This window comes from Conger conger, chromosome 1, assembly GCF_963514075.1.
Source record: "Conger conger chromosome 1, fConCon1.1, whole genome shotgun sequence".
NCBI classification, from domain to species: domain Eukaryota; kingdom Metazoa; phylum Chordata; class Actinopteri; order Anguilliformes; family Congridae; genus Conger; species Conger conger.
The window spans coordinates 44,984,588-45,011,040 of record NC_083760.1 but is presented as its reverse complement, the minus strand read 5'-3'; the positions used below and the strand labels follow the sequence as shown (position 1 = coordinate 45,011,040).

Here is a 26,453-nt window from a genome sequence, read left to right as displayed (position 1 = left end):
ATGCTCTCTTCTGTGTGTCTGTTGGCAATGCTCTCTTCTGTGTGTCTGTTGGCAATGCTCTCTTCTGTGTGTCTGTTGGCAATGCCCTCTTCTGTGTGTCTGTTGGTAATGCACTCCTCTGTGTGTCTGTTGGTAATGCACTCCTCTGTGTGTCTGTTGGTAATGTACTCATCTGTGTGTGTTGGTAAGGTATTCCTCTGTGTCTGTTGCTAATGCTCTGTGTCAATCAATCAATTTTATTTAAAGTGCAGAATCATCAGGCAACATGGTCCCAATACACTTTACAAATATTGCAGAAAAACGATACATTAAAGAAAAGGGAAGAAAGGATAATAAATGTAATTTAATCAAAAAAAAATTTAAATTTAAAACACAGGCCAATTTAAACCGTATTTAAAACACAGTATTTAAAACACGGTGTTTAAAACACCAAAACGCTATCCAGCCTTACTAGCCCTACCTGCCACCAGTGCTATAGGGATGCAGTTCTAGGGTAGGCTGTAATGAAGTGAGTAAAAGTACGTTTGTAGTCTTGATTTAAATGTTTCAACTGAACGTGCTTCTTTAACATGTAATGGAAGGCCATTCCAGAGATAAGGTGCACGGTAGGCAAATGTTCTGTGACCAACGGATTCCTTCTTTACTGAATGAATGTCCAGAAGGCCAGCATCGAGAGAGCGAATAGAGCGTGCCGGTGTATATGGTGTAATTAGCTCAGATAGGTTGTGTGTCCATGCAAGGCCTTAAAGTTAAAAGAAGGACCTTAAAATCAGCTCTAGCTTGTACTGGTAACCAGAGAACAGAGGCCAGAATGGGTGTTTATATTTTTTTTGTCAGGATTCTAGCTGCAGTATTCTGCACAAGCAGGAGACTTCTAATAGCACATCTGGGAAGACCAGAGAAAAGGGCATTAGAATAATCAGGACTAGAAGATACAAATGCATGTATGTAAGGTTTCAGCATCAGGCAGTGAACGAATAGGTTGAACTTTAGCGATATTAGTAATATGAAAAAATGCTTGGTAATAGCCTGATATGAGGCTGGAATGTCAATCGAGTATCTAAAATCACTCCACGGTTGTCTGTTGGTAATGCACTCCTCTGTGTGTCTGTTGGTAATGCTCTCCTCTGTGTGTCTGTTGGTAATGCTCTCCTCTGTGTGTCTGTTGGTCATGCTCTTCTCTGATTGTAATGCTCTTTTTTGTGTGTGTATTGGTAATTCTCTCTTCTGTGTGTCTGTTGGTAAAACACTCTTCTGAGTGTGTGTGTGTGCATGTGTGTGCGTCGGGCGTGTTGGTAATGCTCTCCTACGGTTGTAACGGGCAGGTGTACCCGGAGGTGGATGAGGGACAGCAGGCCTGTTTGCCTCCCGGCTCCTTCCTCAGCTGCTCCTCAGACAACACCATCCGGCTCTGGAACACCGACGGCCACAGCAGCACGCTCAGCCGCAACGTCATCAGCAACGTCAGTCTCCTCCCTACACGCACACGCACACGCACACCCTGCCCAAGAGCACTGCTGTCATCCCCTTTACCAAACCCTAATTTCTTTAATCAATGTTCTATTATATGGATAGTTTAGATGGTAATGTCTAACCATCAAACAAAGTCAGTTTTATTTAGTGAGGTTACAGATCAAATGGTTATCTAATGTTGATAGTGATGACTCGGATGCTTTGTGCTTATTAATCATTATATTCCGCCCCGGCAGGACCTCCAAAAAATCATCTACATGGACAACAACACCTCTGCTCTGCTGGACACAGACTGCACCGCCACGAGCAACACAGAGAAGGGTGACCCACAGACCTCAGAGAACAGGAGCGGCATCAGGACCATGTGCGTGAGTCCAGACGGCCAGCACCTGGCATCGGGGGACCGCACCGGCACTCTCAGGTACGCCCATGGGAGTCTCCTTTTCCGTCTGCCTCACCACTGTGCTAATGGTTTCAATTGGTCCCAGAGGGTGCTGTGTATCTGGAGACAAGGGCATTGCATGTCTGGCGGAGACTGGGGCAGTAGTGCAGTTTGTTTGAAGTTAAAGTTACGCTGGCTGTTGCTGGTGCAGTATAATGCAGTGTGTTTGAGGCTGAAGCTCTTGCTGTAGAGTACAGTGTGTCTGAGGCTGAAGCTCTTGCTGTAGTGTACAGTGTGTTTGAGGCTGAAGCTCTTGCTGTAGAGTACAGTGTGTTTGAGGCTGAAGCTCTTGCTGTAGAGTACAGTGTGTCTGAGGCTGAAGCTCTTGCTGTAGAGTACAGTATGTTTGAGGCTGAAGCTCTTGCTGTAGAGTACAGTGTGTTTGAGGCTGAAGCTCTTGCTGTAGAGTACAGTGTGTTTGAGGCTGAAGCTGGTACATTGTATTAAGGAGGGTGGGTACGGGTCATACACTGATTATTGGCTGTTGTGGTTTCAGGATTCACGAGCTCCAGAGTATGGAGGAGATAATGAAGGTGGAGGCTCATGATGCAGAGATTCTGTGTCTGGAGTACTCCAAACCTGAAACCGGTGAGCAAGCCCCCGCCTCAATGCCCTTCAAATTTTAGAATTTCAAGCCAGGATTTCTTGAAAAATTGGCCAGATCGATGTCTTCCATTATTATTTAGATACAGTAACACACATACAGTACCAGTCAAAAGAGTAGCTCCAGTTTTACCTCTTTCAAGCCAGGAGGATCTGTGTGTGAAGGAAGTGATTGTTTACTAATGGGGCTGCCATATTTGGAAAAGAATATTTGTAATTTTTAATGTAAAAATAAAAATAGCTAGTTTAATAGTCTTTAAAATTTGAATGACAAATTCCAGCAAATGCCTCTTTTACAGGACTTCTACACAGCACTTGTATGAAATGCGAATGCGAATAGTTATTAGTCTCAAATTAAGACAACACCACACTGCTTTGTGCTTCATTTGAATCATCTCTTAGGTTTGGTGAACTTTTTTGGATGCTGGCCGACTGACACATTCGTCCCAGATGCTGAGTCACTGACACGTCACTGGCTCACAAAACCACTTCCCAACACAAACATACTGAACGGGTGCTTTAGTGTCAGCAGAGAACCCTTAGGCTGATTGGAACATCTGGAGTATATTGACCAGCCATTTTAGGAGGAAATGGGGTAGGAGAGCCAGTGCTTTCCTGCAGTTTAATCTGAATTTGTGTACGACTGCCGCAGAAGTGTGACTCAGACTAACATACACATTCACTTATCGTAGTCGGTCATCTGACAGTGGAGGAGATATCCATAAGGTTGAGATTAAGACTAATGTTAGCCAATGTAGCAGAGTTCCATTTGAATGGGGGGGCCCTGTTATGCGTCTGAGAGCCTGTGCATGTTCCAGGGGGATTTGGGGTGTTAATTAAATGGAGTTATCAGGTCTAGCAGCTCTGACAATGCAGCCACCCTGGGTGTCAACTGCAGGATTTCCACTCTCATATGTAGGGCATTTACAGAAGTGTGTCTCTCTGCAGTCCCCCAAAAGAAACAGACTATGTTTACCATGTTCGCCTAGGGTCAGAAAGGTTCAACATTGAACATTCTGTTTAATAAATTGCATACATTTTTTTTCTTGACTCCTACCACTGCACACCTAGCAGTTTAGAGTTGTAACAGATATACACAACATATGATACCTGCACCCCGTAGTCACCGCCTATACACTATTGCTATCACAAGATACACAATTGTTTGTTTTTTTTTTATTAAAGGGGCAACCGTGTACAAAATCAACTGCAAGTATCTGCCATTGCTTCATGTTCATGCCAGCATTGTGTTATTTAGAGTGTGTTTCATGTTGAATTCACACCAAACTAATCTTGGTGACCAAGAGCAGGGCTTCCATGTCATAACACAACAGCCTGTTTTAATGATTACATTACATTACGTTACATTTTATTTAGCAGACTCCTTTATCCAATGATCCATGGCCTTATTTGGTACAGTGAGGCTGGGCATAGTGCCAGGCTTCCTGGGTTCTACTAGTACAGCTGTGACCTTATCTTCACACTACACCATTAGATATTCACAGTCCCCATGTCTCCAAGTCATAATGCTTCACTTGTTTTTTAGTTTTTTTTAGTTTTGTTCTTGATAGTGCAGTTTGTTCGATTGTTAAGACTGATTCATGCTTGATCTGGCAACCTCCATATGGAGGGGCTGTATGGTACTGCGTATGGTGGTTGCCTTCATAGTCCATTCCGGACAGCAGCACACGCTACAGAGGCCATAAAATGGCTTTGTTTGACAGTGCAGATCAATACGCAGCACGGCGTATGGTTACCATGTTTTGGTGACGCACGGAGTCTCGTATTTTGCTCCCTACGGAACCTGGAAGCACTGGAACCACCATACGGCCCCTCGGTATAGAGGCTGCCGGATCACGCATGAATCAGACTTTAGTCTGAGCCTGAACATTCACTGACAAGCAGGTGTACTAATGTAAGTGAACTGTACTAACTGAAAACCAAAATACACATCCTGAATATCCTGCATCCATCATAAATTCCCGAAAACAAATAAAGGGTAAGAACCATAAGATTTTGTTTTGGTTGTCAGCCTCTAGCAGCGAGGGTCTTTGCCATATGTGTGTGGGGGAGGGGTGGGGTGGGGGGGGGGGGGGGCAGATAATGAGAGACTGGCTGTCGGGGGTTAGGAAGGGTTGGGCGCTTAAGCACGGTCTCCTTTTCTCCTGGATTTTTCCTTTCTTTTCTTTATCCTTTACTTATTTTACACATGTCATTTGTCCTTCTTGCTCAAACTCGAATTAGAATGTCATTCAGTTTCTTCTTTTTTCACATGTTAAGGGGGTCTGAGTGTTTTGGTTGGATATATGCCAGTGAACCGACACATGGCCTGCATGTGTTAGTGAGAAAGAAGCCATGCAATAGTTGAGTGCAGTCCTAGCTGATTGGCTCCCTGCTTCAGCAAGCGGATTTAGACACGGTGATCCAAGCTGGCCGAATCACTCTCCCTGGGCGATGATACAGGCAGTTATATTTTAAAAAGGCCACTAGCCACAGTCTACACTGGCACAATACCGATTTGTCAAACGAGTAAGGGTGTTTTATTTGTTTTGGCCTTCGGCTGGTCCTATTATAACTGTTCATCAGGGCAATCCCATTAAAATGAGCTGCATTCAACTTTTACTGTATGAATGTGCAAGGTCTTATCTCTGTTCCCTGTCCCAAGTCCAGAGGCCTGTTCCACAAAGCAGAATTATTGAGTTGAGTGCTGAGAGCTGGATAACTCTACTGAGTAAAACCTGGAACAGCTTTTTACTTACGTCCAGGTCCCAGATTTGGGTGGGGTCCGGGTTTTTCTCTGTGCGGTTATCTGGCTAACTTGGTGATCCTGCTTTGTGGAGCAGTTCCCAGGAAAAGTACTAGCAAGGTTGAAAACTGCTCTGTCCTTGGCTGTTGTGTTCTTCCCGGTGTGTTCCTCCTTCCGGTGGCTGAGATGGTGCTTGTTGCTGGTTTCCTCAGGGCTGAAGCTGTTGGCCACGGCCAGTCGAGACCGTCTGATTCATGTGCTGGATGCAGAGCGGGAGTACGGCCTGCTGCAGACTCTGGATGAGCACTCCTCCTCCATCACCGCGGTCCGCTTCGCTGGTGAGACCCTGATCTGACCATCGTACGGCCCTTTTTCAGTCGACGCTGTCATCTCGATAAACATTCATAGTGAATGCTCTTGTCACATTTTCCTTTTCCTTCTCAGTTAACACTGAACTTCAGTATTTAAGACTGAACTCGCCAATGGCAAACAAAACACAGTCCATTATACACACTTGTAGACAGTCTACCATTGAAATAACATACATACCCATAGTCCATCACACTGAAATCACACACTGCTCCAGTCTTCTAAACTGAAATCATTCATGTTTCCGTTCACACTTTACATTAGGCTGTTCATGCAGTGGCATTCTCTTTAAATGGTAATCCAGATTAAATTTATTTTACACTAACCACATATTTCAATGACTAGAACCTTGAACCAATGCAGAGACCATGTTCTAGTTCATAATGTTCATGATTGGAGATTGTATGGTAGCCTTGAATTCTGGCCATTTTCCAGAGCTTGACTCATTTTAGAGCTTTTTTTAGAGCTAGTAAATTGCTATGTTTTGTTTGGGCCTTGGGTTGGTGTTATGCATTAACCTCTGTTGCCATGGTAACTGTGCCTTCTCCTCAGCCAATGAGGGGAAGGTGAGGATGATCAGCTGTGGTGCTGACAAGAGCATCTACTTCCGCACGGCACAGAAGGTAGGAACCTGCCAGCTCATTAGTGCCCCCGCCATACATACACTCCTTTCTTGCACTCTCCCTTCCACACACGCTCACACACACTCACATACACACACTCCCTCTTTCATTATCATGACCTCTGTACACGCCCTGTTACAGAAATCATAGCTTGGGTCAGCTGGAATCCCCATTGTTGGACTGTTTTGCAGTATGGCTTATAGCAGCATGCACTAAAATTTGGGACATTCCCTGGCTAAAATAACTGCAGCAAGTCCATCTATAAGAATCAGTTACAGCATTTGGCTTTGCTTTCATTTCAAATAAACTTATGAATGGGGCTTCCTTGAGAATACATGCTTTATTTCGGAAGAATGTAAGGTCTTCTTCCAAAGGCTGAATTGAGGCTCTGAGTACTTATGTACATGAGAGATCTCAGTTTTAGATCTAATACATTTACAAAAATGTTTTCACTTCATCATTATGGTTTATTGAGTGTGGATTGATGGGGAAAATGGCAATTTGGCAATTAGAATTAAATCTGCAACACAAAGTGTGCAAAAAGTGAAGGGCTCTGAGTACTTTCTGAAGCCCCTGTATATATTTACAGCTAACACATGCAGATGGACTGCGGTAATTGTTATCAGTACTGGGCGGTTCATCAGTACAGGCTCGAGTGGCGTGCTGCAGCTGAAACTGAACAAAGTGCTGTTTGTCTTGCTGTTCTGAGAATCCTGTTGTCTTGTTTGCCCACAAATCTAATTTAAAATCTCTTCAAGGATTTAAGGACTTGATAATGCTACACTGAATTCATCTCCCTCAGAAAAGCTCACTGTTTCATTTAATTATATTTCCTGTCTTGTTTGAAACTGTTATATGAATGTTGTCCAGGACATCATACTTTGTTATAACATTAAAAAGGTAATATTGACACATGGGATGGCATCAGGACGTAGAGCAATTGTCTGGTAATGTGAGTGTTGCCACTTTGACGCCCCAACCATCTGTCACAAGTCACAAATCCCAAATTGCTCCTGACAAACTTTCTTGGTGCCTTACATGGCTTCCTTTTACGTGTGTCTGTGTCTGTGTCTGTGTCTGTGTCTGTGTCTGTGTCTGTGTCTGTGTCTGTGTGTAATATTGATTGTAAAAGTGCTCTAGCCATTGTAGCTGAAAAGCTCTATATAAATGCAGTCCCTTTACCATTACTGTGCATAGTTATAGCTCATAGCAGCAAGGGTTAAACATAATAAGAAAACAGAACTGCAGATATCTTATAATATAATTATGAATATAATATTATTTATAAAACCAATTGTATATAACATATACTCCATATGGAACTGTGGACTTATATTCATTTGACTTTGCTACAGTGGAAAAATGTTACTAATATGTATCATGCCATGTTTATAAATGTGGAAATGTTCTGGAAATGAAATTCCCTAAGAGTGAAAAAGAGGTGTTTGTGAGGATTTGGCACATGATCTAATAGGATTTGGCCTTGTGATTTGTGTGTGATTCCATCAGTTGTGTGTGAATGATCCACCACAGGAAAAAAACCACAGAAGCTGAGAAATCAACACTATTTTTCATTTGGTTCCTTTTTTTAAATCGCTTTGGCACTTTGAGGCCAGTTTATAGTCCAGCGACAATGAGTCGCTGCGACATGCAACAGATGTCCCTGGTCACAGTGACGTTTGGTTTGTACTCTGGGAGGCTTCAGTGCGTTCATATATTTCTGCTAAGGACAAGGACCACAGCCTATGTCGGGCGACAATAGAAATTACCACTAAATGTTCTGCAATTTCAGTCCAGTGACACTCACTGAACTATAAACTGGCCTTAATCATTTTTCGCTTTTAAATACAGTGATCCCACAGAATACAATCCCACAGAAATGCACTGTGGGATTGCTGGCTTTCTGAGTCTCTTTCTCAAGAAGAGAAGCTTTGAAACCAGAGAGTGAGCAATCCTGTAGTATGTTGCTTATGTTGCTGCCTTTTCTTTTATAAACAATGGCTTAAGCCTTTTAAATTGAATTATTTTTTTTATTTATTTTTTTACTGGCCCCATCATGGCTCATGGTCACTCTTTAGAGAAGAGAAAATAACCAGCGGAGCCAAGACCGCAGTACAGACTTTTAGACTTAATATGGGAAATGCTTAGTGATTCAGTTCACAATTGTTTTTTTCTGTTTTAATTGATTTGACTCACACAGATGTGGTGTAACTGAGTACTATTCTATATCAGGGGGCGACATGGCTCAGGCAGTAAAAGCAGTCGTCTGGCAGTCGGAGGGTTGCCGGTTCCATCCCCCGCCCGCTCCTGACGAGCTGGTCGGGGCCTTGCATGGCAGCCAATTGCCGTCGGTGTGTGTGTGTGTGTATGTGTATGAATGGGTGAATGGAGAAGCATCAATTGTACAGCGCTTTGGATAAAGGTGCTTTATAAATGCCTGCCATTTACCATTTACCAGCTGGATTGTTACTAACAATGTGAGGGTTAGTGATGAATCCCTCACTATCTCAAATCACATGGGGTTTGTGCAGAATAGTCTTCTGACTATTTGGATTAAATGCATATATATTACTATGAAATATATAAAACAAGGTATATATAAAACAAGGTTTGAGTTGGGACAGACCTTGTCTTAAACTTATTGCAGGTGTTTTCTATTAATATTAAAGTACTGGAGTGTGTTTAAAGATGCACAGACCCTACTTTGTTTTGCTAGCCTAGTCTATTGTATAGTAAGCTTTCTTTTTGGCAAGTAGCTGTGTGTCAGTAGTAATAAATCATAGCTGAATATCTTTATTTTTTTCTCCCCCTTGCAGACCAATGAAGGGACTGAATTCACCCGCACGCACCACATTGTGCGCAAGACTACCCTGTATGACATGGATGTGGACCCCACCCACAAATATGCTGCCATCAGCTGTCAGGACCGCTGCATTAGGTGTGTGAGCATGCATGTGCTCTGCAAAAACTAGTCAGTCTCTGCAAGTATCTTACACAAAAAAAAATCATATGTCTATGAATTTTTTGCTAAATAAGACTGCCAATGAGGAGAGTCCGTTTGACTTATTTCAAGATTTGCCCGTGGGGTAAGAAAATGACACTTGTCTGCTGTGTGGGGGGTAGGATAAGATGGGATTAGTGCTCAGGTGGGGTCAGGAGCCCTGATGGATAAGCCTGTAATGCAAGAAGTCCCCATGCCCCATACACCCCTCTCTCCATCTGCTCCAGACTCCTCTCACTCCCACACAAACGCACACACACACAGACGCGCAGACACGCCCACGTGTACACGCTGGCAGACACACACACACATACACACACAGATGCGCAGACACACCCACATGTACACACACAGAGACACACACATATGTGCACAGACATATGCACACACACACACACACACACACACACACACACACACACACACACACTGCATTTGCTTACTCCTTAATACTCTGTGCTGGTTAAGCAGAAAGTAGTCGTGCCGTTCTTCATTGAGTGGACCACAGACCCAAAAGATGGTGCTTATCTCTACTCGTCAGAGCAGGGGACCAAAAAACCTTTTAAATTATATTAAATTAAACTAACACTTTCATTTATTTCTGTTCATAACTAAATTTTTCCAGGTGGTTAATGCAAAAATTAATTTGCATCTCTTCATGTATTGAATGCAAACTGAGGACACAGCACTTGAGAGAGGTCACGGCCATGGCACGCCATTTACGCATTGAAGTTATTGGGAATCACATGAAGGGCGTACTGTGTTCTAATATTAATTATGTAGCACATAGACTCATGATGAAATGTAGGGAGAGTTTTAATGTTTGGATTTTTGAAATGCCAATGGAGATGTTCAGTCATTATGAAGAGCTTTTTAAAACCTACTCCATTGGAGAGTATTATAGTTTCATTGGGAACAAGAGGCTCTGTTGAGGTTATATAATTGAATGTGCACACAGACGCTGAGTGCTTCAGCCTCCTCTGGGCTCCTCTATAGACGGTGCTGCTGGGCTTCTCTCCAGACTCCCACATAATCTCTCCTGTTATAGTGCCCCCCTGAGGCCTGAAACCGGAGGTGCCTGAATTAACTGTACAGTCAGAGAGAGTTTTAAAAGTTACTCATTACTTGTGCAGAATGTTATTTTCCCAAAAAATAAATGCAAATGACAATGAAAGTGACATGAAGTAATATACTACTTTTCAGATAGAAACTTGATCAAGGCCATCTGGGATTACATGGAGAGGCAGAAGCAATCACAATAAATATTGATTTTATTTAGTTTTCACTGCTCACTGCTCTTTGTAGTATTTTTTTATATTTAGAAACTGTTCATTGATTTATTTTCAATCTTCACTTTACAGAATTTGTACTGTATGACTCATTGGCATATCTTAAATGTCTTTCTCATATGATGGGTTGGGTTGAACCGAGATGCAGGTGGTTTTATATGGAACAGTTTGAAATGTTGAGAGCCTCACTGTGTCTACGCTATAATGGCATCACGGAGATAAATGAGGAAGATTTTTGGTGAGGGCTGAGTGAGAGGTGGTGTGTTGGAGATCCCCTTGATGTGAAGGTTGTGCGGTGGTCCCTACTGTAACTGTTTCTGTGCGGTGGTCCCTACTGTAACTGTTTCCGAGTGCACTCTTTTGGGTTGGCCCTGCTCTGAGGTGCGTCTCCCCTTCTCCAGGATCTTCAACATCAGCAATGGCAAACAGAAGAAACTGTACAAGGGGTCCCAAGGGGAGGATGGGACCCTCATCAAGGTGAGTCTCTGTCTCTCTGTCTCTCTGTCTCTCTGTCTCTCTGTCTCTCTGTCTCTCTGTCTCTCTGAGGCTGAGTCTGTCTGTTAATGGTGTTCGCCCTTAACAGAGTGAATGTACTAGGTGTATGTTAGTGGTGTTAACCCCCTTATTTCTGACCCTCCACAGGTCCAGACTGATCCATCAGGCCTGTATGTAGCGACCAGCTGTTCAGATAAAAACCTCAGCATCTTCGACTTTTACTCAGGAGAATGTGTGGCCACCATGTCCGGGCATTCAGGTATGATTGAATGGGATTGAAGTAGGATTTAATGGGATTGAAGTAGGATTTAATGGCTCATTCAGTTGTTCAATACGGAATACATTTCCCTGGAGATTATTTGGTCATATTATTTATCCATCACTCCGTCAATCGGTCTGTCAATCAATGATGTCAGGCAGTAAATCTGTCAAAAAGATTGATTAACATTTCCTTTTTGGGTAAAATGTGATAAAATAGAGCAGTGGTATACAACCCTGGTCCCGGAGAGCTATAGGGACTGCTGGTTTTTGTTGTTACTCTGCACTTAATTCATCAATTCATTGGTAAATGGTTGGAATTTATATAGCGCCTTATCCAAAGCGCTGTACAATTGATGCTTCTCATTCATCCATTCACACACACACTCACACACCTACGGCATAGGCTACCATGCAAGGCACCAACCAGATACACCATTGACTCACCTCACCCCTCACCTGGTTACCTGGGTCTCAACAGGGTGCTGATTTTAAGGAGAAACTCTCCAGCACCACGGTTGGAGACCACTGCTGTAGACGCTTGAATATAAAAGCACAAACATTCAGTGGGGGCCAGTAAATGACTCTTCTGTCATGACTTCTTGCTTACTTCTGGCCGACTGAAGCGACATGACTACACCTGCCAGTTACAGATTACTGCACGGAGTGACAATTTGTTGTATGCAATTTGCTGAAAATTTTGCATTGCTGTAGTGACTGATGCTTTAACCTTCCTTTTTAAATTTCAAGTGTTATGGGTATGACCGTCTTCGCAAAGAGCTGCCACAGAGGCGATTACAGAGTGTTGTAGTAGGAAATGCTTTGTTGTACGTCGCTCTGGATAAGAGCGTCTGCCAAATGCCAATAATGTAAAAATGCACCAACAACATTGCATGCCTTGCATGTTAAGGCACTTAGTTGTGTTTACCTTTTTAGAACAACTTCTTGTCTGGACTTATATTTAGATATTATTTGGTGCTTTATACAGTACTATGAAAAAGTCTTAAGAACATCTTATGAAAAAAATCTGTATATATCTGTATCAAAAATAATTATAAAATAAATTATATAAAATAAATCTATATTTGTTGTGACCACCCTTTGCCTTTAAAGCTGTAATAATTCTCTTTGGTAGACTGTCCTGTAGTTTTATAAGAAAATCAGCTGGTAGGTTGTACCAAATATATTTGAGAAGTTGCCAGAAGTTTTATCTGAAAAGTGGTCTATTACTTAATATATTACTTTATTTAACAAAATGCTAAAATTTCACTGTAACATTAAATTTTTTGGAAAATTTATGTTTGGAAATCTCAAATTAGCTTTTTTTTACTGACACTAATGCCGAAAACAAAAAAATATATGGTAAATCTAGGTAAGACTTTTGTACAGTACTGTAAATGACTTGCTTGACCCTTCACTGATTGGTGTTCTGATGCTTTGGATTAAAAGCGTCTGCCAAATGACTAAAATGTAAAATGTAAATGTAATGATGCATTATAGAAAAGGATGTTGTCTGATACCAGCATTACCAGTAACTGTTAACTATTCCATGCTTGCAGAGATTGCCACGGGGATGAAGTTCACCAATGACTGCAAGCATCTCATCTCTGTCTCAGGAGACAGGTTAGTCCTCTGTCTGTCTCTGCCTGTCTCTGCCTGTCTCTGCCTGTCTCTGCCTGTGTCTGCCTGTGTCTGCCTGTGTCTGCCTGTGTCTGCCTGTCATTTGTATGAAATGACATCCCCCAAATTCAATAAAATGCACTTTGCCAGTTTATGACATGTGCATCATCATTACTGTAGCTATGACTGGGATGCATGGGCCTGAGATCTGACCATGTTTCTGTGTTCAGCTGTATCTTCATTTGGCGCCTGAATCCGGAGCTCACCATCAGTATGAGACAGCGCCTCTCGGACCTGAAACAGAAGGGAAAACCAGTACAGAGGGCCCCGGCCCACAAACCAACCACTAACAGGTACTGAACACATGTACATGCGCTCACTCACTCGAGCACACACACACGCGCACACACACGCATGCATACACACACACACACACACACACACACACACACACATACACACACGCACGCATACACACACACACACACACACACACACACACACAGGCTTTGACTGTAGAGACACTGGTATTATATGCAGGTATGCAACATTTCCAGAACTACAAGTTTTCGGAGCACACAGTGGCACAATAGTGAGTGTTCATCTTCCTGTCTGCAGTGCCAGGCGAGAGGTTTATAGCGCCCCAGCCCTGGTCACCTTGTCCTCCGACAGTGACAAGGAGGTGGAGGAAGACGGCATTGAAGAAGAAGAGGAGGATGCGCCAGATGAGATCTCAGGTCTCATGTCCTCTGACAGCAGCACCAGAGAACAGACGGGTATAGCTAGTGCGCTCTCCACCACAATAACCACATATGGTTATATATTGGTATATATTTTTTATTTTGGTTAGTTATTAGTAAGAGTTTTTGTGTTTGTCTTTTTCAGTGGTGTGGTCTGAGATTGGAGATGAGAGGGACTGTGATGGAGATGAGAGGGACTAGTGTGTATAGTGTGTATAGTCTGTTTTCATGGTGCAATTGAATAGCCTTGTTTTGGTGATATCATTAAAATATTCCACATTTTAGTTTTAGTTTTAGTCTGGTAAGTAGGGCATGTATAAAGCTGCTTTGCATTAGTGGTGTTTAGTTGGTCTGTATCAGGTGCAGCTGACTAAGTTTTTTTTGAACAGTGACAAAACTCTTGATTAAGCTCTTTAAATGTCTTGAGGGCTTGTTTTGAGGGACAATCAGAATTTGAGTGATTTCGGTTAAAGGTAGTGGCCAAACGGGAGTGTTGGGCCACCGCCTGCAGCCAAAATGGCTGTGCCATAGACAGTACCAGGAACAGGAATTCTGCAGGATGGCTGAGGTGTCGTTCGTCCTTGAGAAAGTAATTCAACTTGTATGCTCCGACATTGTTCCAGAATCTTCTATAAATGCTCAGTTGGGTTTCGGATCTGGTTATTGAAACTGTAGGGCATTTTACATAAGTGTGCCTCTCTGAAGACCCCCAAAAGGAAACAAACTGCGTTGACCATGTTGACACAGGGTCAGCAAGGTTTGATGAAAAGACATCATCAATATAGGACTATTGCTCCCATCATTGTGCTGCCTCTGCACAATTCTGCCACCTCAGTGGAATGCTCCCTGAACTGATGAGTTGAAATAGCACTGTATACAGTGTTTGGTGTCTTTAGATAGCTAATGATGATTTGTTGTTTTCCTGTAAACCCTGGGTATATAGTGGGGAACATGGAATGGTTCGAGGAGACTCGCTAATACGATCTCCTGTGCACTATTTGCATATAGCCATTCATATTACAACTTGTAATTCTTGTAACACATTGTCATTCTATTCCTGCAATGCACATTGTTTAATAAATTGTATTAATTTGAACCTGCATCCTCTTGGCTCGCACCACTGCACACTTAGCAGTTTAGAGTCCTAACAGACATAGACAACCTAGGATACCTGCACCCCGTAGTCACTTGACTATACACCAGTACCGTCACAAGATACATACTAAGTGTATAATTGTAGGCTATACAGGCCACAGGCACATCTGCGTCTATACAAATAGATAGCGATCATATCGAGCCACACTATTGGCGGACATTTGCAGTTCCTTTTGTTGAACTGTTAGAACAGAGGAGCAGTTGAACTTCTCTTTTGGAGTTAAATTTAAATGAGAACAAAATTAAATTAACCCTTTTCCAGTAGCATTGGTCAGACTACACGTGTTTCCTTCACCTCTCGGATACTTCCGCCTTTTGGTGTATTTGGGGGGTTTCTTACAAGGCCATGGTATATACAGATTACATCATTGTCGTGCTCATCAAACCTCTTGTTTATTGCTAACTGAAGGAGGCTCCATATTCAAATGAGGTCATGTTTTTTGCAGATTCATACAAGCACACGGATATGAAGCAAATGTCTATTTATTCTTCCTGTGCTCATCACTGAGCTCTGAGCGGTGTATGCTGTGTTTGTTTTCAGATGCCTGTCATGGCCCAGACTGGAAATTGAAAAAGGTGAGTGGTTCCTTTTAAATTAAGAATCTTCTCCCTTCTCTTTCCCTCCCTCTGTAATCCTCTCATTCTGTGTCTTGCTTTTTCCTTCCTTAACTTCCTGAAGAGCACATTAAGGTTTTTATTCTTCAAGAAAACCTATTTGGTCTGTTTCATAGACACAGATTAAGCCTAGTCGTAGACTAAATTCAATTTTGAGGCTCAGCCTAATCTGTGTCTGGGAAACTTGCCGGTTATGCGTTGCTGGAAAGCATTTTTGTTAGAGTTTTTGCTGCTGCCACAGGGCGACTTGCTCATCCTGCCAGCTGCATAAATGGCTCTCGCTTCCCCTGACTGCAGAGCTTCTGAACCCTAGCTCCCCAGCGATGGAACAACCTCCCCATTCCAATAAGAACGGCTCTGTCACTGCCCATTCTCCATCTCTTCACACTGTACCTGGAGTACCCTGGTCCATTGCCATTTGTTTGTTGCCCTGTCTGAATTTTAGCCCCTTGTTGTACTTTGTAGTTTACTGTAGTTGCAGTTGTATTAGTATTTGTATTTGGATTTCTTGGTACTATACTTAGTCGTAATTCCTTACTTGGCCTTTTTGCCATGTGTCCTGGAAATGAGGGTTTTGTTGTGAATTGTAGATCATTTGATTTGCTCTGTATGTTCTAATGACCTTCATATGCACATGTTTGTGCAGAATGTCTGCTAGATTAACTGTAATGTAGTGCCTCCTGCAGGCCCCGGCGGGGGGGAGGCCCGTGGAGACCCCGGTCCTGCCCGAGCCCGCTGGGCGCCAGCCCCGCAAACGCTGGTCCCGCCGCATGGGCAGCATGGAGCTGATGGTGAAGTCCATGCTGGACCTGCGGCAGCTTGAGTCCTTTGCCATGCCCTCCTCCCCCAGCGAGGCCCTGCCCACCGCCGCCTTCAGAGAGGAGGAGCTGGGCAGCACCACCAGCCTGCAGCCAATGGGATCGCTGGTGAGAGCACGGGGGGGGGGGCTCTGGCCACACTGTGATATTCGCAGCCAATGTTAGCTTTGTGTTTGGCTCGTTATGTGTTTTTGACTCTTTTTGCATCCTTCCTCCTGTTCCTGTATCTTTCCTCCCAGATTCTCAACCTTTTTGTGTATTCACAAAATACTGGAAAGTGGACTGTCTAACTTCAGAAGGCCAGAGGGGCTTTTAATGACTTCTCTTGTCTTGTTTAGACTCCTGTTTTAGTTTCAATTTGGGGGAACCACTGTGGATGTAAAAAAGAACTGAAGCATTGCAATGAGCCAAATCATTTTGGTTGTATGGGGCAGTCACTGATGCAGTATATTGTGGAGGCACTGTGATTCTTCCACATGCATCCTGATGACTTATTTAGACAAACCCCCCTCCCACACACACACCTTATTTTAACAACCAGCTCCTACACATCTCATTTAGACAACACCCTCTCACACCTTATTTATACAACCAACTCCCCCCCAGCACCATCACCACCAGTGTACATAGTGCAGTCCATAAGTATTTGGACAGTGGTAAGATGTCTGTTCTTTTGGCTCTGGCCGCCAGCACATAGATCTGAAATGAGTTGATGAATATGAAGAGAAAGTGCATATTGGGCGATCTTTGTAGGAAATTAATCCGTTTTTATACATCGTCCCCCCGTTTTAGGACCTAGGGTAATTGAACGCTTTGCTTCTCAGCTGCTTCTGAATAGTCGGGTATATTCAATCGCTTCCTCAATGCAGGTATTAGATTCTTGATTCTAGGCATTTGTAGTGTGTTATTGGTGTTTATCAACATTAATTTCAAATCCAAGGTCCTGGAGTACAGAGCCAAAAGAACAGAAAATGTACCACTGACCAAATACTCCACTCCCCCTACGACCATCACATAATTTAAACAGAATGGGCAGATGAAGCCTTGTTCTTTGAGACCACTGGACCTGGAGAAGATTTTTAGATCTCCGTCTCTCTCCCGGCAGGTGAGGGAATCAGAGGAGAGGAGGCAGTGCTTGCCCACCCGTCCCCACTCCATTTCGCTGAGCACCAGAACGCCCGACTCCACCACAGAAGTGCTGTTCCCCGACCGGTACGAGGACCGGGTCAGCCTTGCGGGCAGGTACTGTACTCGGAACTGTACTGTCCTCTCAGGTCATCTTCGCACTTATACTTGTGTTTGATCTGCACTTCATTGTACATCGCTCTGGATAAGAGCGTCTGCTAAATGCCATGTCATGTAATGTAATGTAAGTGCACTCGCCCCGCCCGTACCTACTTGAGAAGCCGTGTAGCTCTTTTTGTACTTCAGTTTTTCCTTGAACACCTGTTTGGGGCAAACATTTAGTGAGTTGGCAGTTCTGTTATATGCATTGCTGCCACGTGGTTGGCTGATTAGATATTTGCATTTATGAGCCGATATACAGGTGAACCTAATAAAGTGGTCGCTGAGTGTAGAAATAGAGTTGGAATTGTATATTTAATGTGCAGCTTGAGCAAACAGATTGGGTGCATGATCAATGGGGGCTACTGATGGGCAATGAGACATGGTCATCCCAGCTAATTCAGCCACCACCCTCCATGGCCAGCCATGTGTCATCCTGCAGAGCTGCTGGCTCGGCCCTGTTTGTATGCCCAGCCATGGAGCCCGTCCACGTGCATGAATAGAGCCATGGCTGGAGCCTCAAATATCTCTGTACAAGCTGCTCTGCAGTTCTCTGAAGTGCATATTCTTACTTTAGACTGGTCTCAAACTCTACGGAGGGCTGTGTTTATGCTGGTTTTTATTCCAGCCCCAGGTATTCATTATAGAATTAGTTCAATTATTTGCTGAATTAGCGCTGTAGCTTTGCACATACTGTAATGTATATAAAGTGGAATGTGCTATTTAGGTTGTCTAACAACTTTCTTATTTTCTGTGCATTAATGGAGTTAAATGCATATAGCTGAATGTGTAATTTGAATAAGTCCAAAGCACACTGTACCAGAAGGCATCAGGCTTCTCAATGTTTCTTTTGCATACGTCTTTTTCAGACGCTTGTATTGGGTTGTTCTTCCTGGCAACTGTGCCATATAGGTCTTTGTTCTTTAAAGTACATTGTATTGTTGTCCTGTAAACAGCTACTATTTTTTGCAGCTATTTTGCAGTGGTGTGTGGGTTCTTCTGAGCATTTCTCACCAGATCTCAGGCCATTCTATCTGAACATTTTATTGGTCTTCCAGACCTTGCATGGACTTAAACTGTTCAATTTATCTTTGATTTTCTAATAATGTTTCTGACAGTGGAAATGGGTAGTTTGAAACATTGAGAGAGTTTTTGTAGCTGTCTCCTTCTTGGTGGAAATGAAAATCAGAAATTCTTGGACTGTTGAGAGGAACCCATGGTCCAGGCCTTAGTATCCATATTTTTTTAAAGTCACAAAGAATAATCCAAAATGGTTCCCAAACCTTTGCACAGTGCCCTTTTCCTTTTTAATTAATTTATAAACCATAAAAATTTAAATGAAAAGCAATCTTGCTTTAAAATGAGCATAGAGGAGTTCAGGTTTGCCTTCTATCACATACCAATTCATTGTAACAGACATTTAAACCAGGGGTGCCCAGATTTTTGCACCCCTCTGTATTTGCTCTATTGTCGTCTGTATTGTGCTCTTTTGAATGCTCAGCTATTAAAAAGGCCTCTCTCTCAGTGAGTACCAGGTGAAAGAGCTACCCCATGGTCCATTGGGAAGGTGTTACCACGGAAACGAAGGTCACGAAAAACACAGCCCAGACAGCGCCTGTTCTGTGGACTACTCCAGCAGCAGGCTGTCCAGTCCTGACCGGCCCAGAGAGGGTGAGACACGCGCACACACACATGCACAGAAACACGTGCAGACACACAGACACGTGCACAGTCCCTCCTGCCTCAAATAGGTCTCAAACAAACACACACACACATTGATGCTTTTTGTTCGTTGATAATGTAAATCTGCTCGCCCATTAGTGTGAGGAGGACCTCAGCTCATACAGAGGTTCCTCCATGTGAGTGTGACATGGCACACATACCATACATGTGTGTGGACATTGCACCCTTTCCATACTGAGAGAACATTCACCTTATCCTGGGTCAGAAGCACGGGTAATGGGATACAATCTTCCTCCATACTGCTTTCTTCTGTTTCTGTAACTATGCATCTATGCTACAGTCCAATAGCAATGCAGTTGCATTCAGGACAGCATTTTCGCATTGCAATGTGTATGAAACTAAGTTCACTGTGCAGAACGATGTAACAGTATCATCGATTACAGCTGCCTGTAATGCGGCCAATATAGAGCAGGTGGCCTGGGGGACAAAGGCAGGTCGATATTATATTTGATATAAAACTATAGATGCAATACTGAGCCTTTGATAATTCAAAAAGAAAAGTTTGCACACATAATGTGTGTAAATATCCAAGTCTTCAACTCCCCTGTGTCGGAATACCCTAGTAGTGACAATGGAACACTGGCTATGTATATTTTAAGAAAGCAATACATTCTATTCACTTAGTGTTTTCTAAATGGTATGTGGAACACACTTCGCACATATACAGCAGTGGAACAACCTTGGAATAAAGTGAAATCTGTAGTCTTGTCCGACTTATAAGACCTTATTTGCCCACAAAAACCTGCTTGAACAGTAACTGGAAAACCTGCGAGACGGGAATGTTAGTGACCCTCTATGGATCTTAGGAATGCTGTGATTGGTCAGAACTATGGAAATGAGGGCACGCCAACACATTTCCACAGTCCACAATCTGCTTTGTGTTTTTGTAGTTTCTGTAGTCTCTTTCGCTGTCTGGCCTTCCCTTTGTCCCAGCCTGCATGCCTCAGCTCATGTGTCCTCTGTGTGTGGGGCATGTGCATGGATAAGCATGTGCATTAGCATGTGTATGTATTGTTTACATTTTTTGCAGTGCATATCGCTCTGTAAATCTTGTTATCCATACTTATTCACAATATAACATGTTGCGGAGGTTACATACTGTTGAATAGTAAATTGCCTTTGGCTGCATTTCTGCTACAATACTGTAGTGGTGTGTGTTCTCATTTGCTGGAAACGAGGTGTGGCGGTAACTCTGGTGGATAAGCAGGTCTTGCTGGATTGACCGGCAACACGCTTGCTTGTGTGTGTGTGTGTGTGTGTGTGTGTGTGTGTGTGTGTGTGTGTGTGTGTGTTTTTGTTTGTGTGTGCGTTTCTGCGTGTGTTTGTACGTGTGCATGCACGTGTTTTTGTGTGTTTTGTTTGTGTTTGTGTGTGCGCGTGCATGTGTTTTTGTTTCTGTTTGTGTGTGTGCGTATTTGTGTGTGTGTGTGTGCGTGCGCATGTGTATTTGTGTGTGTGTCTGTGTGTGTCTGTGTGTGTCTGTGTGTGTCTGTGTGTGTCTGTGTGTGTCTGTGTGTGTCTGTGTGTGTCTGTGTGTCTGTGTGTCTGTGTGTTTGTGCGTGCTGCTGTTTCAGACTCCGAGGCCACGGAGCCGCTCAGTGTTGATGGGAACTCCTCTGAACTTGAGGGAGAGGAGCTGGAGGAGGAGTTGGAGGAAGAGGGGGTTGGAAGGGGTGTGGTCAGTGGGGTGGTGCCCCAGACGCCAGACCAGGAAGCCTTCCTGAAGCAGCACTTTGAGACTCTGGCCGACCTCAGCAGCTCAGGTAGGACACGGTCATGTAGGAGCGACTCCGGGAGAAAGCCGTATGGCTTTCCTACCTGCTGCTCTCATTCCATGCAGTAGGCGCCAGGACTCTGTATGCCACATGGCTTCTCCTCCATGCATTATGGTTTAATGGCAGCAATGGTACCAGCATGGTGACCTGCTATGAATGCGGTGCTCTCTTAAGCCTCTGTACACACCCTTGACAAAGAAAACTCTATTTAAATTGATACATGCTTTGTGCTGCAGTTTGCTTGTGTTGGCTTATTTGTGAAGTGGAGCTTACGCCCCCTGTCCCAGTTGGGTAATTAAATTGTAGTTTTCTCCTCCCCTGGCACTGTGAATATTGTTTGCTTTTCCCGATGCCCCGCCCTGCCCCACCCCACCCCTCCCCTCTCTTCTACTGTCTACATACTTCTTTGATCCAGCAAGTCTAAGTCTCTGTCTAAGACTGGACTACGGATGACCATATCCAACTGAGAATACTGTAGCAGGGTTTAATACAGTGCAGGTTAAGCCACTCAGTTTAGTTTAGTAGTTTATTTGAAATGGAGACAAGGCACATTAATGAACATTACTGTAAATATGCCAGTTTCAGCCAACTGTAGTCCCTGGGCAAGGTGTGACATGTACACCGCGTTCCAAATTATTATGCAAATTGTATTTAAGTGTCATAAAGATTACATTTTTTGTTTTTCAATTAAACTGATGGATGGTATTGTGTCTCAGGGCTCTTTGGATCACTGAAATCAATCTGACACCTGTGATAATTAGTTTGCCAGGTGAGCCCAATTAAAGGAAAAACTACTTAAGAAGGACATTCCACATTATTAAGCAGACCACCATTTTCAAGCAATATGGGAAAGCGAAAGGATCTCTCTGCTGCCGAAAAGCGTGAAATAGTTCAATGCCTTGGACAAGGTATGAAAACCTTTTTAAAAAATTTAAGCGTGATCATCGTACTGTTAACAGATTTGTGGCTGATTCAGAGCACACACGGGTTCGTGCAGATAAAGGCACAATGAGGAAGGTTTCTGCCAGACAAAAACATCGGATTAAGAGAGCAGCTGCTAAAATGCCATTACAAAGCAGCAAAAAGGTATTTGAGGCTGCTGGTGCCTCTGGAGTCCCGCGAACATCAAGGTGTAGGATCCTCCAGAGGCTAGGCGGTTATGCATAAACCTTCTATTCGGCCACCCCTAACCAATGCTCACAAGCAGAAACGGCTGCAGTGGGCCCAGAAATACATGAAGACTAATTTCAAACAGTCTTGTTCACTGATGAGTGCCGTGCAACCCTGGATGGTCCAGATGGATGGAGTAGTGGATGGTTGGTGGACGGCCACCATGTACCAACAAGGCTGCGACGTCAGCAAGGAGGTGGCGGAGTCATGTTTTGGGCCGGAATCATGGGGAGAGAGCTGGTCGGCCCCTTTAGGGTCCCTGAAGGTGTGAAAATGACCGGTGAAAAGTCTTCTGACTGACCACTTTCTTCCATGGTACAAAAAGAAGAACTGTGCTTTCCGTAACAAAATCATCTTCATGCATGACAATGCACCCATCTCATGCTGCAAGGAAAACCTCTGCATCATTGGCTGCTATGGGCATAAAAGTAGAGAAACTCATGGTGTGGCCCCCATCCTCCCCTGACCTCAACCCTATTGAGAACCTTTGGAGCATCCTCAAGCGAAAAAGTCTATGAGGGTGGGAGGCAGTTCACATCCAAACAGCAGCTCTGGGAGGCTATTCTGACATCCTGCAAAGAAATTCAAGCAGAAACTCTCCAAAAACTCACAAGTTCAATGGATGCAGGAATTGTGAAGCTGCTATCATATAAGGGGTCCTATGTTAAAATGTAACTTGACCTGTTAAGATGTTTTTGATTGAAATAGCTTTTGATTTCAGTAAATATGACCTTCAGTAAATATGACTTAAAATATGAATTTTAAGTTTTTTATTTTTGAAGAAAATACTGTTATCATTGGGAGGTTTGTTCAATAACATTCAAATTATACCCTAACAGTTCATGACTTGAAAATTATGCTGACTCATTTGCATCGACTATTTAGGAAAATCAGAGAAAAATATAATTTGCATAATAATTTGGAACACAGTGTAAATGTGTCAGAACTACTTAGAATCTGACCCTGTGCAAGTTCCATAGTGTGCAGCATTGTAACAGGGTTTTCTAAAGAACTCGCCCTGTGTGACGGTGTTTTTTTCCCTGTTCCTCTTCTCAGCGAGCCCAACCAGAACCCAGAGCAGCACAGAGAGCATCTCCACCAGGTTCCTCTCCCAGAACTCCACCAGCAGGTAAAGGGTTATGCTCTTAACACTGGTGCCCAAAGAGCAGGAAGTTACCAGTTACAGTAAACTATTTATTGTTCTGACATTTGACAGTATTTTTCCAATCACGTGTAGCTTTTTTCAGCCTTTTCCATAATTCTAGATTTATTTCATAATGTAAATTTCATAAAAGTAATTGTATTGATGTTCATACACTCAATACATACTAAATTAATTGGTAAACCTTAAAGATGTCTAAAAGTAGTTGTCCAAAGAGTGGCCAGTAGTCGGCCATTTAGCCAGCAGCCGGCGCTTACTGTAAACTCACCAAGCCTCCGAACACAACACAGGGAAGCGGCTTCAGTGGTAGTTTTTCTTCTGATGAATATGGTTTATGATTATAGTTGCTTATTGAATCTCAGACATTAAAACACTGATTGATGTGAATTGGACCAATATTTATAGAGACATTTTTAATAAATAACTGCAAATCTGTGTTTGGAAGACTGCGTTAGTTCATGGTGGTCCGAACACCGTCAGATAAGCCTGCCCGGTTCATAGTCTCTCGTTGGCAACAGTTTCCAACAAGAGTTCTGTTATCTGCATTTTGAGTTGTTGTTTTTCAGTGGCAGTTCTTAGTCCCTTTGCCTCTGCTTTTGGCAGGAATGCCTTTCCTTTCCCCGCTAAGCTGAGCGATGGGACAGTGCGACCTCTGGTGTCAGAGGTGAGGCCCCTCATGGAGCAGAACCAAATGAAGGGCCCCAAGGACAGAGTGGAACCAGACCCCCCCGAAAAGGGGCCACTCCTTCGCTCCACCCCGCAGAAGAAAAGAGCCCCCTCCGCAGACCCCCACCGAGCGGTCAGTCCCACCTCTAAGGGTGCGGCCGGGCTGAGGAAGTCCCAGTCTGTTCAGAACCTGCCCATTACAGGTGATCCCTCTCTCGCTTTCTCTCTCCCTCCTTCTTTACCCCCTCTCACTGTCTCGCTCTCTCTGACCCTCCTTCTCTCTCCCCCTCTCCCCTCTTCCATCTTTCTCTACTCCTCTTTCTGTCTTTATCTGCCCTTCTCTCTCTCCCTATCCATATCTCATCTGTCTTTCTCTCCCTCTCTTTTTCTCTTAACTGTTAATGTTATGCATGAATTTAGTTCTGGTTCTGCTTTTGTTCTTCAAGTCACCTTTGTCATGTAAAGTTTCTTGAAATTTGCATCTGATAGTAATTGCGGTCATTGTGTTGATGCCGACTGGGGAGCGCACTTATCCCTGGTTATGAGTATGCACTTTGTTGTACGTCGCTCTGGATAAGAGCGTCTGCCAAATGCCAATAATGTAATAATGCCGTTTCAGTACCTTTTTGTACTTATTAGTACGACAGTATATTACATTTCCTTTCAGTACTATATAAGCTGTTTGCTAAATTACTGTGTTTCTTGTGTTGAGTGTAATATTTGAATTCCATTGTTATGAATAATTTCCCCTGTGTTAATCAGCCGATGGGCCCAGGACTCCCTCACGACCCTCCAGGGAGCTGCACCCCCAGCCCAGCGAGCGGGCCACGCCCCGCCGCACCCTGCCCTCCGTGCCCACGTCCCCCCTGCCCCGCGAGGCCGTCTCCCCCATGCCCAGGGCCCTGAAGTCCCGCTCCTACATGAGCCCCACCACCAGCTCCAAGGCCAAGATGTCGCGCTCGGTCTCTATGGGTGACGGCCTGAACCTGGGGGAGCCAGGCGACGGGGAGGACCTCAGCCCCTGCAGCAGCACGGAGCCCAGCTCCCGTGACACGCCCGTGCCCAAGGGGGGCTCCGCCGACAAGAGCAAGGCTTTCAGCCCTCTTCCCACAGCCGCGGTCTCTTCCAGCGGTACCGCATGCCCTTCAGTCTCCACCACGCCCCGGGCGGCTGTGGCCCCCACCATCAACACCAGCTCGCCCAGCACCCCCACCCCCAAGGGCCTCCAAGCCCGGCTGGCCCACAACCCCCGCCTGCACCTCACCCTGGACATCCCCAAACCGCTCCCAGACAGGCCCTCCGCGGCCAGCTTCTCCCCAGTCGGAAGGTCTCCCAAGGGCCTCAGACGCGAGTCCTCCCCCAGGACTCCGGTTGGCCCTTTCCCTCAGAGCCCGGCTCCAGTCCAGCCTGTGGCCGCGCTCTCCGTCCCCGGGGCTCAGAGCCCGGCTGAGGGAGCCGCCCCCGCCGGACCTGAGCGGCTGCAGCCTGTGGGCGAGGGAGGGGAGGACACCGCCCGCCCCAGCGCCAGCCCCACACACCTGCTGGCTGGCCCCAGGCCCCAGGACCCAGGTTTGCTCCGGCTTCACTCCTCCATCCTGTCGTCTCTGCGTCTCGGCCTGCCCAGGCACCTCTTTACCAGGGGCTTCTGGCCTGTCTTCTCCTCTCCCCCTCCGTCCATTAACCATTACCACTTGCCGGGTGAGGCCTGTCTCTTCTCTCATTCCCTCTCCATTAACACGCCGCTCCTGTCTCTTCCTTCCTCGCATCTTACAGCTCTCTATTATTATCAGCAGTTCCTTTTCATGGGTTGTTGCACTGTATCACGAAGAGTAACAATTAATGACCTAAACCTTCCTTTTTTTTGTAAGTATTGATTATTTTGATGGCATAATTGAAACTTTATTTTGCAACTCTTGGGGCACCCTAGATTTTTTTTGGATAAATAAAAATTTTGGATGTTTGTTTTTTTCTGCATTAGTGTAATTCCAAAACATTCATCTCCAAAAAAAATTGAAAACGTATTAAATAAGGTAACATATTAAGTAATAGATAAAAACTGGCTGTCTGGGATTGCCTGGAGAGTGAAAAGCAAGCAATACGGCCAAAGTTGGCAAGTTCTCTATTATGTTTGCTGCAACCTACCAGCCAATCTTATAAAACTGCAGGACAGTATACCTAAAGGAATTGATGCTCTTTTAAAGGCAAAGGGAGATCACAACAAATATTGATTTGAACGAGTCTAACCGTTTACTGCATTTTATAGTAAATTATTTGCTATTTAGAAACTTCATTTCATTATTATTGAAAGCAACTTCATTTTACATAACTGGCTGGGGGTGCAATGGGCAGGGCTTCAGGTGGTTTGCAAATTCTCAAATGTTGTTTGCCAGCAAGTAAACATAAGAA

The 26,453-nt window shown here is 44.2% G+C and overlaps 1 protein-coding gene across 3 annotated transcripts in view; it reads left to right on the top strand.

The window, feature by feature from the left end:
• Nucleotides 1–26,453, top strand: part of mapkbp1 (mitogen-activated protein kinase binding protein 1) — a 63,746-nt gene that overhangs the window by 33,029 nt on the left and 4,264 nt on the right. For 2 of the 3 annotated variants that reach the window (XM_061237178.1, XM_061237176.1), the window contains 19 exons: nt 1,326–1,463; nt 1,710–1,894; nt 2,412–2,503; nt 5,477–5,602; nt 6,186–6,256; nt 9,073–9,194; nt 10,948–11,023; nt 11,189–11,300; nt 12,859–12,922; nt 13,150–13,272; nt 13,538–13,695; nt 15,356–15,390; nt 16,116–16,355; nt 17,353–17,489; nt 19,057–19,202; nt 20,849–21,037; nt 23,276–23,348; nt 23,985–24,250; nt 24,810–25,616. In XM_061237178.1, the coding sequence (XP_061093162.1) occupies nt 1,326–1,463; nt 1,710–1,894; nt 2,412–2,503; nt 5,477–5,602; nt 6,186–6,256; nt 9,073–9,194; nt 10,948–11,023; nt 11,189–11,300; nt 12,859–12,922; nt 13,150–13,272; nt 13,538–13,695; nt 15,356–15,390; nt 16,116–16,355; nt 17,353–17,489; nt 19,057–19,202; nt 20,849–21,037; nt 23,276–23,348; nt 23,985–24,250; nt 24,810–25,616 (3,160 nt within the window). Of the gene's footprint in view, nt 1–1,325; nt 1,464–1,709; nt 1,895–2,411; nt 2,504–5,476; nt 5,603–6,185; nt 6,257–9,072; nt 9,195–10,947; nt 11,024–11,188; nt 11,301–12,858; nt 12,923–13,149; nt 13,273–13,537; nt 13,696–15,355; nt 15,391–16,103; nt 16,356–17,352; nt 17,490–19,056; nt 19,203–20,848; nt 21,038–23,275; nt 23,349–23,984; nt 24,251–24,809; nt 25,617–26,453 lie in introns of all 3 variants that reach the window. The other variant, XM_061237177.1, reaches the window with a different exon arrangement.